At 35.6% G+C, this 17107-nt stretch overlaps 1 protein-coding gene across 4 annotated transcripts in view; it reads left to right on the top strand.

Annotated features, from left to right (window-relative positions):
- Window positions 1–15003, top strand: part of PRMT3 (protein arginine methyltransferase 3) — a 112101-nt gene extending 97098 nt beyond the window's left edge. For 3 of the 4 annotated variants that reach the window (XM_076002095.1, XM_076002094.1, XM_076002097.1), the window contains 3 exons: window positions 4581–4631; window positions 4829–4916; window positions 14009–15003. In XM_076002095.1, the coding sequence (XP_075858210.1) occupies window positions 4581–4631; window positions 4829–4916; window positions 14009–14118 (249 nt within the window). In that variant the 3' untranslated portion in view covers window positions 14119–15003. The remainder of the gene's footprint in view (window positions 1–4580; window positions 4632–4828; window positions 4917–14008) is intronic. The other variant, XM_076002096.1, reaches the window with a different exon arrangement.
- Window positions 15004–17107: the final 2104 nt, after the last annotated feature.

Here is a 17107-nt window from a genome sequence, read left to right as displayed (position 1 = left end):
CAGAGCTTTTTATATGTTTTAATTTTGTTGTAAACTCATGTATCAGCCTCTCATCTTTGTTAAGACCTGTATTCTGTAATTATAATTCTGTAATTGTTCTACTATATTTATTGTCAGCCCCCCCCCCTTTTTTTTTTAAACCAGAGTTAAAAATATGTTCCTCTTCGTGTATTTTGTACATTTCAGACTCGGGTCACATTTTTTGATGACAGAAGAGCTGATTTTAAACCCAAATTTAGTTCCTACTACATGTTAGACACTGCCCTAGCCCTTATGGGTACAGAGATGAGTGATTTGGGGGGGAAGTCACTGAGAAAAAAGTAATAGTTAAATCGAATGTCTTTCCATGTAATATTATAGATAGAAGTTAAACTTAAGTACTATTAATATTAAAAATAACTTCACAGCTGTTCATTTTTGTTGGAAATATATAGGTAAGTACCAAGAATATGAATACTCCAAAATCTGTCACCGACTATGATATTTGATGAATATCTTTGGAGATGTATACATTCACATTTGCACAACATAGAGCATGTGCCCATAACTCATACATACTGTTTTTCAAGCTGCTTCTCATCTAATAGTATGACTGTTTTTCCAAATCAATAAATATCTATCTAAGGATTACTTTTGATGGCCAAATCATTTTTAAAGGAAACCCACTTCTCTACTTCACAGCACTTCTGACTCTAAATGTTTGGGTTTTCCACACCAACAACCAATTCTCCGCAACACCAACTGGGTATACTAGATTTTAATCCAATTCTGACACCACCCTATTTAGTGCAGACTTCACAGGTTAAGGGTTCAGTCCCACAATACTGTTCCCCACTTCAGATACTAATAGCAAGTGGTAGGTCCCCAGGCTACCCCCCCTCTGTCTGGTTTGGCTACAAATCAAGGATCCCATGACCCTCTCCTCAAGTTTGACAATTTGCTGTAATGGCTCACAGAACTCAGGGAAACACTTTGCTTACTTTTACCATTTTACTATAAAGAAAATTATAAAGGATACAAATGAATAACCAGATGAAGTACACAGGGTGGGGTCTGGAGGAGTCCCAAGCGTGGGAGCTTCTGTCCTCATAGAGTTGGATTGCCACCACCCTCCTGGCACATGGGTGCATTCACCAGCCTGAAAGCTGTCCAAACCTAGTCAGGTATGGAGGCTCCATTACGTTGGCAGGCTTGATTAAATTGTCGGTGGTTAGTGGTTGGCTGGATCTCCAGTCCCTTTCCCCTCCCCAAAGGAAAATTGTATCTGGTTTCATTAATTTACTTCTTTTTCCCCTAAATAGGTACATAAGCATTTTTTACATGCTTATAAATCATTTTCTTCGGTCTTGTTCATTTCTTTTACTATATTTCTTATTAATTTATAGTAACTTAATATATAAAAGGACAGCAACCCTGTTATAAATATTACAAATACTGTTTTATCTTTTAATTGACATCAACTGCTTAAAAAGACTTCTCCATTTCTAGATTTTGTAAACACGTGTATATATTGGTGGAATCTCACTCTTCCTCACTCCCTCCCCACACCCCTGCACTGATCTTCGTGATTACATGCCCATGCATTGAAAACCACCAGATGTGATCAGTTTTTTGCCTTAAACAATTAAGTATTTTAAAGGCATTCAGAGAGGAAACGTAGCCTTTTTTATTTGCCCAACCATTTATCATTTCTGTTTTTCTATGCTTGATGTTCCAGATTTCCTTCTGGTATCATTTCCCATCTACCTGAATAACTTCTTTAAAATGTCTTCTGAAGGAAGTCTGTTGGCAATGAATTCCTTTAATTTTCCTTCACATGAAAATGTAGTTTGCCTTCATTCATAAAGGATGTATTTGCTGGATATAGAATTTTAAAAGATTTTTTGCTGCTCCATTCTTTTTCCATCTTTTCCTCCAATTAATTACATGTTAGATCTACAGATCCCTGAGGTTCTGTGCATTTTATTGTAATCTTTTTCCCTTGCTTCTTTAAATTGGATAATTTTTATTGATCTATCTTCAAATTTACTGATTTTTTTTTTCTGTCATCTTCATTCTGCTAACAGCCCAGGGAGCTTTTTGTTATTATACTTTTCAGTTCTATAATTTCCATTAGGTCATTTTTCTATGTTTTCTGTTTCTGTGCTGAGAATTTCTATTTCAGTGTGTTTTCTATTACCTCATGGAACATAGTTATAATCACTGGTTTAAAGTCTTTGACAGTACTGGCATCTGGGTCATCTTCAAGGGGCACCTGTTGATTATCTTTTCTCTTAAGTTTTCCTGATCCTTTTTATGTTGAGCACTTTGAGATTATATCCTGGATGTTGTGCATGTTATGTAGTATAGACTTTGTGTCTTGCTATACTCTTCTGAAGAATGTTGGTGTTTGGTGTTAGCAGGCAGGTAGGCTATTTACAAGTTTTGTATCACAGTGCCTGGGCTAGTTACATTCTCTAAGCCTTTGTTATGCTCTTTTGGGGCTCTCCTACACATACATAGTTTAAGGATTAGTCTGAGACTTTTATTGGTTTTTCAAATCTCAGGTCAGTTCTCTAAGCCTTTGTTTCTGATTTTTCCCTTGCATGTTTTATTCAGGGGTTAATCCTGAGACTTGGGCCAATGATTCAAATTTTAGTTCAGTTCTCTAAGCCTTTGCTATGTTGGTTTGGGTCTAACCTGAGCTTGCATATTTAGGTGTTAGGCTGAGACTTATGAAGTTCATACATAGAATTAGGGGATCCTCTTCTCTAAGCTCTCTCTCCGTATTTCTCCTGTACTCACCATATTTTTCAGAATTATCAACTATTAGTTCCATCCAAATTCTGTCAATGATCTAATAAATTATACTGACTACGTAATAAGGCTAGGTATATATTTAAGAGACTGAACCAGCCTGAGCAACATAGTGAGATCCCATCTCTACAGGAAAAAAAAAAAAATCCAGGTATGATGGCACATGCCTGTAGTCCTAGGTACTTGGGAGGCTGAGGCAGGAGGATTGTTTGAGCCCAGGATTCTGAGTTTGCAGTGAGCTATGATGATACCACTGCACTCAATTCCAGGCAACAGAGCAAGACCCTGTCGCAAACAAAAAGAGAGACTGAAGTCTAAAAAATTTGACTAAAATTTGTTGAGAATCTACTATATAACACTGTACTGAGTAAGGGGTGTGGAAATATGAATTACATATAGGCCTTGCTCTTAAATAAACTTTAGTCAGATAAGACAATATAGTGTGATAATATAGAATTACATGTAATGAGCACATTCACTCAGCAAATATTTACTGTGTACTATGAGCCAGGCACTGCTCTGGACGCTTAAGTATATAATGAACAAGACAGGCATATAGGAATAAATTTAAGAAAACAGTTGAATTAATCGTGGAGGGATATTTTAAGTATTGGGAAATCAACTGAAAAGTTGCGTTTTAAAAATACTCTGATTACATGGTTTTCTGTGATCTGTAGCTTAGTGCTGTGTTGCTTTCTAACTCTCTTTGGCAGAATTGTTAATAGTACATCAATTCTCTCTTGGTATCTAAAATATAATGAACTCTAAGGTTAAATATTGAGTTTGGTTTGGATCCAACCTATATTAACCCTACAAGATCAATAAAACTTCACATTCTTAACAAAAGCAGCAAGAGTATACAAGTGAGCTTTATAGTGATTTTTCAATAATCAATACCCTGGTTTTAACACTTTATAAGCTTAACTTAATGCCAGTTTTAAAGAGAATAGCTTAAGCTAGTCCCATTTGTGAAAGAAAAAGGAATGGTATCATTAAAAACCAAAATTATATATTCCATCTGAATACATTAATTTCTTTTGGAAAGCTTTTTGTACTATCACAGTAACCCTTAGAGTTCACTTTGAAGTTTATCCTTTGGATATTGGCTTAAACATAAGATTTGAGTTCTATTATTCATTTTTACTATGTTTTCAGAAAAACATTTTAAAATTCTATGAATATTTTTGTGATGAAATCAATAGTACTTTAAAGTTGGATTTACTAAATCAGAATAAATTAAATGAATGGCTTTGTATAAAAGCATTTGCTTCAATTATTTATTGCTGTATAATAACCCATCCCAAAACTCAGTGGCTTGAAGCCATGATCATTTATATTTATTTGTTTATGATTTTGCAATCTGGACTGGATTTATCTGACTAGTGCTTCTGCTGGTCTCTTCTGGGGTCTCTCTTACAGCTGCAGTTATCTGGGGACTTGGCTAGAGCTGGAGGGATCAAAAAGGCCCGACTCTCATGTATTAGCTATGTGTTTTTTTTCTATGTGTTCTCTCACCTTTCAGTAGTCTAGCATTAATGGTTTCTCTAATAAAACACATATTTTATTAGCTTTATCTTTATTGTTATGGGGTTTCTGTGAGGAAAAGCCAAATTACATTATTTTTACTTAAAACATCTCTTCCAGGAAAAATTGTAACCTGCCATAAGTTTAAGAGGTATCTGGTCTTTGAAATGATTTCTCATTAGCCATGTCTAAAAAGATAGTGATTCTTATGTTATATAATTAGTTTAATAAGTGTTTATATATATATTTTTTAAAAACAGGCAATTGCTGGCTACTTTGATATATATTTTGAGAAGAACTGCCACAACAGGGTAAGTATTATGAGTTATCTCATAAGGATTGATTATGCAGAAGTACATTATATTTTATTTTTGCACTCTAAGGTGTTTGATCATAAGCAATTTGCTACTGTAAGCAATTGGGGCTTGTATTTGATGTAGTAGATTAATGTACCATGATATTAAAAATCTTGTACTTCATCAGATACTTTTGAACTTTACCAATGCAGGTCATCTTCTCTACGGGCCCCCAGAGTACCAAAACGCACTGGAAACAAACAGTATTTCTATTGGAAAAGCCATTTTCAGTTAAAGCAGGTGAGAAAGAACAGTAGAAGGGGAAACTATCTTATTCATTCTGAAATTAAGCAATTTTCATTCATTTTATAGGTCATTAAATATGAAATGTACAATTTCAAATCAAAAGTATAGTTTATTATATCTCAGGCAGCAGTACAATTAATCAAAGTATATGCCTAAACTATCGCCTAAACTGCTTGTTTATGCCAGTAGTGAAGAAGCCTGGAGAGCAAGTGGTGATGAAATTGCCAAAGGCATTTTCCACAACTTGTTGAGAATTGAATATTTTTCCTTGCAAGAAGTGTTTCAAAGCCTGGAAGAAGTGGTAGTCAGTTGGTTCAAGGTCTGGTGAATACAGTGAGTGACAGGGAGTTTCCAAGTCCAGGCTCTGTGGTTAGAGCAGCGATGTGTGTGCAACATGTGATTGAGCATTGTCTTGCAAGAGGACAGGCCTGTCTCTGTTGACCAATCTTGGGTGCTTAATTACAGATGTCCTCATCATTTCATTTAATTAGTTGCAGTAAATATCCACTGTAATCGATTGACCAGGTTTCATGAAGCTGTAGTGGATAACACCAGCCCTGAACCACAAACGGACACCATTAGCTTTTTATGATGAATATTCGGTTTTGGACTGTGTTTCGGCACTTTGTCTTCATCTAACCATTGTGCTGAATGCTTGTGATTGTCAAAAATCATCCATTTTTCATCACACGTAACAATACAGTGTAGAAATGGTTGGCTTTTATGTTGTGGTAGCAAAGAAAGGCAAGCTTCAAGACGATTTCTCTTCTGTTTAATTCATACGGTACCCATCTATCCAGCTGCTTTGCCTTGCCAATTTGTTTGAAATGGTCCAGTATTGATGGAATAGTAACGTCAAATTTTGTTGCTAATTCATGAGTAGGTTGAGATGAATTCACTTCCACTACAGCTTTAGCTCATCATATCCACCTTGGTCTCTGGGTCAACCACATGGCTCATTTTCAAGATTAAAATCACCAGAATGGAACTTCTCAAACCATCAACATACTGTGCACTCATTAGCCACATCTTTCCTAAACACTTGGTTGATATGATAGTTCAAGCTATCTGCACTGCCTTGGTTCCACAATGGAATTCATATTCAAAAATAACAGGAATTTGTGACTTACCCAGCATTTTACAAAAATTGCTCTAGAAAAAAATTTGAAAGATAATCACAAGCCAGAACGTGGATTTCAAAGACAGGATATATTTTCACAATAAATGTAAAACAAGAAGTGTCAAAGTGAAATGTTAGAGATAACTCTCAAACTTAGTACTTAAAGAACTCAGGACATTTCATACTTAACCACTTTTTATGTGCGTACTATATTTGAAGCAATATTAACAGATGCTAAGAAAAGATGTACTTAAAGCTTAGCATTTAGATAAATTTTAGATGATATATCATTTAATTAAAGATAATTTTAAAGGTCGGGCACGGTGGCTCCTGCCTGTAATCCTAGCACTCTGGGAGGCTGAGGTGTGAGTATCCCGTGGGGTGAGGAGTTTGAGACCATGCTGAGCAAGAGCAAGACCCCATCTCTACTAAAAATAGAAAAAATTAGCCAGGCTTGGTGGCATGCGCCTATAGTCCCAGCTACTTGGGAGGCTGAGGCAGGAGAATCGCTTGAGCATAGGAATTTGAGGTTGCTGTGAGCTATGATGATGCCAGTGTACTCTAGCCTGGGCAATAGAGCTAAACTCTGCCCCCCCCCCAAAAAAAAAGATAAATAAGAAATTTTTATTTAAGTATAATTTCTGTCAATTAAAATGAATGGGGGATGTTATGCAGCTCTTAAAGTACCACAGAGTAATTCAGAAAACTTCTCTTTAGGCAACAACTAGCATTTAGTAAGTTGCAAATATAACTAAAATAAAACATTTTCATTCCCCAAGTGACTAAAGAGAAATTCCACCAATAGAAGTATAAATTAAAGAGTATCATTTGATAGTTACTGTATTCAGAATATATTGTCAGAATTCTCTCCACTGTCCCCTCTCCACTTGTTCACATCTTACATAGTGTTCAAGGGCTGGTCAGATTCTGCATTCCTTTGTTTTAACCTCACTGATTGTTACTTACATTAGTTCTTATGTACCTCCACATTTAGAAAGTTAGGATTTGATTATGGAATCTTTTTATAACTATTTAATGCAGTTCAAATAAACTTGTCCTACCTTCACTGAAAGCCTCTTGAGGGCAGGAAAGCTGAATGTACAACAAGCATCAGTGAAAAAAAAAAAAAAAAAAACCCACCATTACTAGAAACTCAGGGAAAGACTAACCGAAACCATGAGATGCTCTTTCTCATCCTTCAGTTTTGGGAGAAATACATAGCAATGCCAAGTGCTGGCAGTAATGTAGCCAAGTGGAACTTTCATATTCTTTTACTGGTTGTTTTAATTGGTAAAACTTTAGAGAATATTTTGATACTATCAAGTTAAATATGGATGCCAAGCAATTTTTCCCCTAGGCGTGTATTCTCAGTGACTCCCACCATATGTAAACGAAATCTTCATAATGGTATGGTTTGTACAAGTGAAAAACTGGAAACAAACTTAATGTCCATTAGCAGAAGGTGGATAAATATGGTAGCTGCATAGAATAAAATCTCTAGAACAGATAAGTTATATATGTATGTGTCTTATCAAAAGCAACATTGAGCAAAAAGAAAGCTGCAGAATGACTCCTACAAGATAACATTTATATCAAGTTTAAAAACGTGAAACAACCATACATACACATTTATAGAAGTATGGAGCAGCACTTAAGAATGATAACCATTATATTCAGCATAGTGGTTACTTCTGAGGAAGGATAGAAATAGGATTGGGGCAGGATACCAAAAGGGTTCAATGTCATGTGAAAAACATAAAAGAACTCTTATAGTTCTAGAAGGAACTATGGCAGACAGACAATATTAACACATTGACTGTACAGTAGAAAAAATTTTTTTCCCTTGGGGCCATGGTGTGTTTTTACAAAAATAGCATAACCGCGGCGTTGGTGGTATAGTGGTTAGCATAGCTGCCTTCCAAAAATAGCATAAAAACATCAAAAACAAAATGATCCTTTCTAACTTAAGGAAAAATTTAATGAAAAACAAAATTTATTAACATCTATTAATTTAATCCATGTTTTTAGAATTCATCATTATTAACTGTAATAATATCACCAAATAAGATTTTCATGAACCAGGTGTAGGGTTTTGACCAGGTTTTGCTTCAGAAGGCCCTGGGCTCAAAACTATTGTGAGTAAAATACAATTCACATGGCAGTTAATGTGTTAAAATTTGACAAAGCTGAGTGGAGGGCTTCAGATGATATTAATCTCTATATGTTTAAAATGTTACACAAAATCCTAATACAGCTTTGATTTTACTGTTGATGCATAAATTGAATAGATGCAAATAAACATCACTAAAGTAGCCTTGTCATTTTCTCACTTTGAAATTGCAAATGCTATGGAAATAAAACCTTGATGGTGTCATTTTCTCTGTCTCCAGAAAGCTTGAACACAGCAAAACTGAAATGAGGCAAACACAAATGAAGTCCTTTTAAATCCTCATTTTTTGTTTGTTTTTGAGTGCCTTTGGAATTTGGATTGATGTTTGGAATCTTGAAAATGTTACTTTCTTCTTCATTGTAATCATTTGCCATCTTAATGCTAGAATTTTAAAGGCAGTACTAGTTCATGTTTTAATCTTGAGGGTGATTTAAGATAGCATTTGAGTTTGGTGATACCCAAAATTTTCTCCTACATAATTACAACAAAATATTGTTTAAAGACTAGTGACATTTTGAAATCCTAAGTGTTCTTTACCTAGTATTCCTTAGAGTAATTGGTTCATAGTTTGCTCTTAAGCTTTTTTTAATACCAGGAATGATGTTTGTGACTCAGATGTTGCCTCTGGCACTACCTGTATTTCTTCTACTGCCATGGTGCATGCACTTGTATTTAAATAATAAAACCAATACATCACAAAATATTAGACTCCCCTTAAAGTTCACAACCTGAAGATTCGAAAGGAAGATTTCAAAGTAAGAAAAATATACTCATTTCTTAGATCTGGGAACATAAAGAAAGGGTCCTGTAAGTAAATAACTTTTTTCTACCCTGCTAAGTAAGCTTCTAAGGGTGGTGCTAATGAATAGATGCTAGAAGTTTCAGGCCAGAGTACTGAAGAGGACAAGCTAGTCAGAAAAAGAGCTAAAAAAAATCTACATAGGACGTCCCCTTGAGTTGTATATGCATACTAAGATGTGTTTAGGCCAGGCAAAGGATCTGGGGCAACTATGTACAGAACATTTCTCAGAGATCACACAGGGCTGCACAAGGTAAAGTATTCAAGTTTCAAACACCTAGAGTGCAGAATTCTGTAGACCAGGGGTCCTCAAACGGCCAATTTGCTGTCTCTCAGACCGTTGGAGGGCCGGACTATAGTTTTAAAAAAAACTATGAACAAAATTCCTATGCACAGTGCACATATCTTATTTTGAAGTAAAAAAACAAACAGGCATGTGGCCCACGGGCGGTAGTTTGAGGATGCCTGCTTTAGACTATTCTAAAGAATAGAAGAAGCATGCCGCCTTAGTAGGAATAAACCACCCCTAGAGTAAGGCTTATCTGGATGCTCCTTGACAAAGCCTAAACACAAGCCTTGAAAGGAAAAAAATTAAACCACAAGTAACTTAGTGGCAACAAAGGAAAACAACAAAACTCAGACATTCAGCAACATAAAATTTTAGTGACCAGCATTCAATCAAACACTGAGGAAAGTATCAATTGATAGAATCAGATCTGGAAATGATGGAATTAGCAGACAAACATGTTAAAGCAAATATCAGGCCGGGCGCTGTGGCTCACGCCTGTAATCCTAGCTCTTGGGAGGCCGAGGCGGGCGGATTGCTCAAGGTCAGGAGTTCAAAACCAGCCTGAGCAAGAGCGAGACCCCGTCTCTACTATAAATAGAAAGAAATTAATTGGCCAACTGATATATATATAAAAAAAAAAATTAGCCGGGCATGGTGGCGCATGCCTGTAGTCCCAGCTACTCGGGAGGCTGAGGCAGGAGGATCACTTGAGCCCAGGAGTTTGAGGTTGCTGTGAGCTAGGCTGACGCCACGGCACTCACTCTAGCCTGGACAACAAAGTGAGACTCTGTCTCAAAAAAAAAAAAAAAAAAAAAAAAAAGCAAATATCAAACTATGTTTATATGTATATAGTGAGGAGACTGAGATGATTTAAAATGCAAATGAGACTTCTAGAGATGGAAGTTACAATATCTGAAGTGAAAAAATCATTGAATGAAATTAATGGCAGAAGATCAGTGAACCTGAAGATATAGCTTAAAATGTATCCAAAATGAAGCACAGGGAGGAAAAAAAGTTTTTTTTAAAAATGCATCCACAGTAACCTATGGGAAAGTACCAAGCATTCCATCCTAACTAATAATAGGAGTTCTTGAAAAAACCTGGGGGTGAGAGAAGGAGGTAAGGAGAGAAGCCAAGGACAGAAAATACATTTGATAAAATAATGACCAAAATATTCTTACATTTGATAAAAACTATAATCCAGACTGAAGAAACCCAGTGGCCCATGGCAGTTAGATCATCATTTTTCATCATTTCCAACCCAGCCCTTTCACAACCCCAGATAAGCCCATATGTTCCAGCTGTACAGACTGCTCATTTGTAAAGCTAACTTTCCCATCCTTTTTTTTTCCCCTCCTTGCTTCTGTCCAAGATATTCTTCTACCTAGAAAGCTATTTTTGACCTCTTTCACTTGATGAATTCCAGCTTACCCTTTATGGCCCAGCTTATTTCTGTAAATTTTTCTTTATTGTCCTCAGAAAATGAATTACTCCTTTCTTTGTTCTCACAGATAAATTCATACATAATCTGTGTTATAACATTTTAGTATGCTGGGGGTTCTAACATACTAGATAAAGAGTTCTAGCATACTGATACAGAGTTCTAATAGAAAGTGAGTCATTTGCCTCTTTCTTTCTTTCTTGATCTGATAAAGTATTTGGCATATTATAAATATATTCTGTTGAATAAATGAATAAGTACAATAACATACATTGTCATTGAAATCCTCAACTTGGGTAACGATATGCCAGCCAAGGGCATTTAGTTAGTTGCTAGATTTTGGAAGGCCCATTTTACCAACTCTGACGTTCTCATAAATGTCATCATACTTGAGCAGAGTGGTGTTCAGATTTATCTTGGAAGGGGCTGAAAAAGAGTCTCTGTAGATATGTTTAATCTAAAAGTTTATCATTATACTAAATACTATACTTTTAGATAAAATTGAAACTGCGAGTCTAGTTGGGAAAATTTACTGTGTATGTAATGCTTATTGTAATGTCCAAAAGGCAATAAGACAAAAAAGACACCTGCACTCGAATGTTCATAGCAGCACAATTTATAATTGCAAGGCTGTGGAAACAGCCCAAGTGCCCATCAATTCAAGAATGGATTAATAAAATGTGGTATATGTATACCATGGAGTACTATTCAGCTCTAAGAAACAATGGTGATATATAGCACATCTTATATTTTCCTGGTTAGAGCTGGAACCCATATTACTAAGTATCCCAAGAATGGAAAAACAAGCACCAGATATATTCTCCAGCAAACTGGTATTAACTGAGTAGCACCTAAGTGGACACATAGGTACTACAGTAATAGGGTATTGGGGAGGGGGGGGTAGGGGGGCGGGTATATACATACATAACGAGTGATAGGCGCACCATCTGAGGGATGGTCACGCTGGAGACTCAGACTTGTGGGGAGAGGGGGGGAAGGGCATTTATTGAAACTTTAAAATCTGTACCCCCATAATATGCCAAAATAAAAAAAAAAAAATCAAGAGGCAAAAAAAAAAAAATTTGTTTTAATAAGTAAAACATTGTAAACATAATTATATAGTTACTTGGCCTAGATTGGTTGTGTATGTAAATATCTTCAGTAATGGTAAGTCTTTTTTGGTAATGGTAAATCTATCCTTGATGGTAGAATTGATATGTAGAAAGCAGGAAAAGAATGTGAATAGAGACTTTCTCAGACTAAGAATTTGCCTAATAAGAATTTGGCCATATTACATTTGGCTAAAAGCCATCTGGAACTATAAAATAATGAGCCTAGTTTGGGGGTTTGTTGTTTTTCATTGTTGCTTTTATTGACAACCTAGTCCTAAAAATAGTTCCAGAAGAAGTACTGTAAACATTTGATCACTACAAACATTGTAAGAATAAAGGACCAGCCTCCCAGGCTATTTTAAAGGAGTTAGAAAAGAATAAAGGACCAGCCTCCCAGGCTATTTTAAAGGAGTTAGAAAACACTTTAAATTCAGGCCTGCAGTCTCAGCTACTCAGGAGGGCTGAGGCATGAGAATCACATGAGCCCAGGAGTTCAAGTTCAGCCTGAGCAACACAGCAAGATCCTGTCTCCTTAAAAAAGGGGGTTTTTCCTCCTTTAAAAATAATGCACAATTTTATTGTACAAACTTATAGTGCAGTTTTTACTTGAAAAATGCAAATATTTTTTCATGTGATTTGGCTGTGAAAATATAAAATTAGGGTATTTATTTCTCTTTATGTTATGGTACATAGTAAGCTTTTATATGATAGAGACTCTGGGGGTATTTTTTTTCTTTCATTTTTTTTTTTAACTTACAATAGCGATGATAATGATTTGCTGTGTTTTTCTTTTCTCCTTCTGGGGAAGTGAAATTTTATTACTCTGGAATAAATTAATTCTAGAAAACACACTATAGCAGAACTGAAATGAAATCAATTTTGTTCTTGATTGAACTGCAACACTGCTTTGTGGTATACTAATAGCCGTCTGTTGAAGATAAAAACAAGTTGGTACAGCTCCGCTCCATGGAGTGTTCTTTGCAGCTCTAACCACAGTATACATGTTTAACAACATCAGTCATTTTATATCTATTTGACACTGATTAATTACTGTGATCCATTCTGGTATTATAACCACTGCCTTGGCACTTCAGTTAGGCTGAACAATTGAAGAGAGTTCAGCAGTGTGAATTATATATTTATTACTATGACCCTTCATGCAATTTAATTAACTTAAAGGATTGTGGGTACACCCTTTTGAAATCTTTGAAATTGTGATTATGGAAAAGATATTTTAATTGTATTTCATTTTAAGACATGAAAACAACAGTATCAGATTATATAAGGCAATTATGTTCTTTTACTTTTTTAGATGTTTTAATATTGATACTGAAAATTTTTTCTTTTGTGAAAATGTAACAAATATCCATTACTAATTCATTTTGACTGTGGCTATATTTCTAAATTGAAGAATATATAGAACTCATAGGTATATCCTTTGAACTTGAAATAAAGAATTTGATAACCTAATTTATAAGCACCATAGAACATTTCCATTTTGACTCTTACGCTAAGTGTTGAATAGAACATTTACAAAAGAGCCGAGTGTAATTTTCAGTTCCTCAAAATGCCATTCCCGAAGGCTCTCTATACATGTTTTCTCTCCCTCAAATGCTGTTACATGTACACTCCCAAGCCTGGTTAACTGTTACTTTAGCCTTAATTCATTAATTCTTGTACTACCTTGCCTTTTACTGCCTTCCAACCATCCCCAATTCTCAAATCACCTCCAGCACACTTTAAATACATGCCTATTGTGTAATTGTTGGTAGAGCTTTTTCTCTTCACCCTTGACCATGAACTCTCTGAGGGCAGGAACCATGCCTTGATTTTTTTTTTTTTTTAGACTTCCAGAACCTACGATAGTTTCTTACATTCAGAAGTCCAGTAAAACTGCATCCTCACATCTCCGTGACCACTAGACTTGCTCACTCTTTCACAGGGATTCAACACCTGTGGCATGTAGTTCCTGCTTCATTCATAAATTAATGAAACATAAAACTGTTCTAAAAACTTAAGACTATTAACTTAAAAAGTCATGTAAAAGTTAAGTAGTGACATGTCACTACAAAGGAAGTGCCTAGGTATAATTTACTTTTTCTGTTAAATGGTATTCCTTGAATTCCTAATCACATTTTTTGCCTTTCTTTTACAGATGAAGCCTTGAAAGGAAAGATCACAGTTTACAAGAATAAGAAAGATCCACGTTCTCTCACTGTGATCCTCACATTGAATAAATCAACTCAAACTTACATTCTCCAGTGAAAAAGCCATAAAAGCACAACTCACTTGCAATCTTTAATGTGGGAGTAGAGTGGGCCACCAGGAGGGAACAGGCTTTATGTGAGCAAATGGATGATGGATTGGATCCTTTCCTAGTGAATCCTCAATGAGAGAAGCATGGGAAAATCGGATGTAGTTCACCTGCAGAAGGGAACCAGCTGATCCTACCCGTCTACCTGCATAATCACATTCCTAGAAGTCTACTCAGATTTAACCAAATGTAACCCCTACATTGAGTTTAGCTATATTGAAAATAATTTAAATTGGTCTATATTTGAAACAGATCTTTTGTTTTTAATAAGTTTCTTACTATAAATTTTAAACAGTAGTTGATTAGGTATTTGGTTAATGTTTTATTAAACTAGTAACAAAAGGTAGTATACATTTTATTGCAGATTCCTCTCTGAGGAGTAGTGTTTAATGTATTATTTGCTAGAATATCAAGTTATAATAAAGAGCAAGTTAAGGGACTAAAATACAGAAGAAAGCATCAGCCTTCTCATACAAAATCATGTATGAGGAGAGCTTTATTGATCGTCCTATCTAGCATACCTATAGTTCTCATTTTGTAGTTCCTTCTCTCTTTGTGAACATTCTTTAGCCATACAAATTTCTAGTATTGCCCAGAAAATCTAATTTCAATACCTTTATCCTATGTTTTGTAAAAATTTTTAAGGATTGGGATAAATATGTACTTATTTACTACCACCTTTTTCAAACTAGATTTATGTGCACAGGTTAAACATGTAACGGTTAATATACTTATCACTCTGTACAATTGTCATTTATAATTATTGTTTCAATTTAAAATGCAAAATGAAAAACCATCAATAAAATGTATCAAACAACTCTTAGCATTATAAAATATTTCAACATATTAAGGCCTTTTGAAAACTCAGAAGCATTTAAAACAAGTCCCTTGACGAAGGAATCATTTGTAAGAAAATGAGGATTTTAAGGAGAGGTGAGCCACATGCCTCTGCTGGTTCTTTGTCAAAGTGAGACATGCACAGGGCAGCTTAGCATCATGTTCCGAATTATAAGCTGTGGAGTCAGCGCCTGGGTTCAAACCCTGGCTTCAGCTGTTACTTGCTGTATGATCTTAGTCACTTTCCTTAACCCTTCTCTCCTTCCATGAACATGCCAATTTATGAGTTAATACATTTCAAGAATTCATATCAGGGCCTAGCACATAGAAAACATTCAATAAATGTTGGGTGATAGTATCGTCATCATCATCATGCATTGAAGGACCAAAGGCTATATTAGATCAGTTTAAGAAGTGTCAATCTCAGTAATTATTACCCTAGCTCATGAATGAATGAATGAGGAAAGTAATATTTAAAATGGCAAAATCTGTATCAAAAAAATTTCTTTTTGTCTTCATTAGAAAACTGTACTTACAGCAATGTGGGGAGGGAGGTGGACAGAAAACCTTTAAATGATAGTCCTAAGACTGTAAGTCTGTATTCTTCCTTCATAAGCATGATTTCTGTTGTCACTGGGTTAAACCAGCCAGTTTTCACTATGGATTTGAACTCAGACCATTACTAGAAATGAATGACACTGATAATACAGTTTAAAATACTTTAAATTTTGTCTTGAGTAGGTTAGGGTGATAAATAAGGAGGCCCAAAAGATTTAATGGATTTTTTAAGTGACCAAAAACCATCAATTTTTCTTTTTTGTAAGTGAATAACAAATGTTTCCTACTCCTTGAAAAAGTATTTCTCTTCAAAACTCACTTGGTTTTCATGGGATTTTCACCCAGTTACTCTTGATTCTGTTTTGGTCATAACTAGGCCAGCCATAGTTAATGGGCCTCCCCGTTCTTCCCAGTTAGCCTTCCTGGGTCAGGACATTCTAATTTGTGTATCTGAGCATTTCCTGAGAACATGAATGTCCAAATGCTAGCTCTTCAATTGGAATTTCTACCTTTAAACCACTATGAAAAATAAATACTTCATAGCCCTTGACAATGACAAGTACAGCATCCTTGCATGCTGTGGTAGATGGGCATTTATAGGTAACCATTTGCTCCGTCCCAGGGGTTTCATTCCCATTGAGAAAATAACATTTTTTATCCCATTTTCCTTTGTGAAAACTAGCGATATTTTGTTGTAATGTGTGGGGTTCATCCAAGTATGATAATAATCTTTATATAGAACAGCGTGTTCCGAAGAGAACACTTTGGGAGGAGTGTTTCCAAAAAACAGAACTCTCCCGGGGTGTACACATTACACAAAGTGTTCCACTAAGTAGCCACAACTGCTACAGAGCACACTTTAAATCAGGAAGCTGTAGTTTAATTTTGAAATAATCCCTGTGTGGGGTGAGGAGGGGAGAGAATGCTGGTTCCATGGAGTTGTTGGTTTTTTTAAATCACTTAATCTAGATTAACCAGCTGTGTCCTCTAGCATTCTACCTCTCTCGCTTCTTTAAATGGGATATCTAAAATGTGTTGTGTGAAGTTATTGATCTGAGATCAGTCCATAAAAGTATCACCAAACAAGTTATCAGGCATTCAACAGGAGAAACTAAAACAAGATGGTAAACCACTTAGCACCAGCTGGCCTCGCCAGAAATTGTAATTTAAGCTGCTAGGCTGTAGCATATACCCAAAATGTCCAGGTATTCAGATTTTTCTGTGTAGCAGAATAACAAAAATATGTCAAGTTTGCAGTGCTGTCATAGAATTTCAGCCACACTTTAAATGACTGGAGAAAATGGAAAATGGCTTACAGATGTAATCTACACTTGCTATCTAAGAGAGACCAATTTGTGATGAAAGGCAAGATTGGTGAGAACCTGAGGCCAAGCACTGTCTAATGCAGGGTTGAGAGACTATATACAGCCCAGGGCCAAATCCACCCTGTTGCCTATTTTGATAAATGAAATTTTCCCAGAACACAGCCATACTGACTCATTTTCATATTGTCTATAGCTGCTTTTGCACTACCATGGCAGAGTT

This window comes from Microcebus murinus, chromosome 4 (genome assembly GCF_040939455.1).
Source record: "Microcebus murinus isolate Inina chromosome 4, M.murinus_Inina_mat1.0, whole genome shotgun sequence".
NCBI lineage: Eukaryota > Metazoa > Chordata > Mammalia > Primates > Cheirogaleidae > Microcebus > Microcebus murinus.
This window is presented reverse-complemented; position numbering and strand designations above follow the sequence as displayed.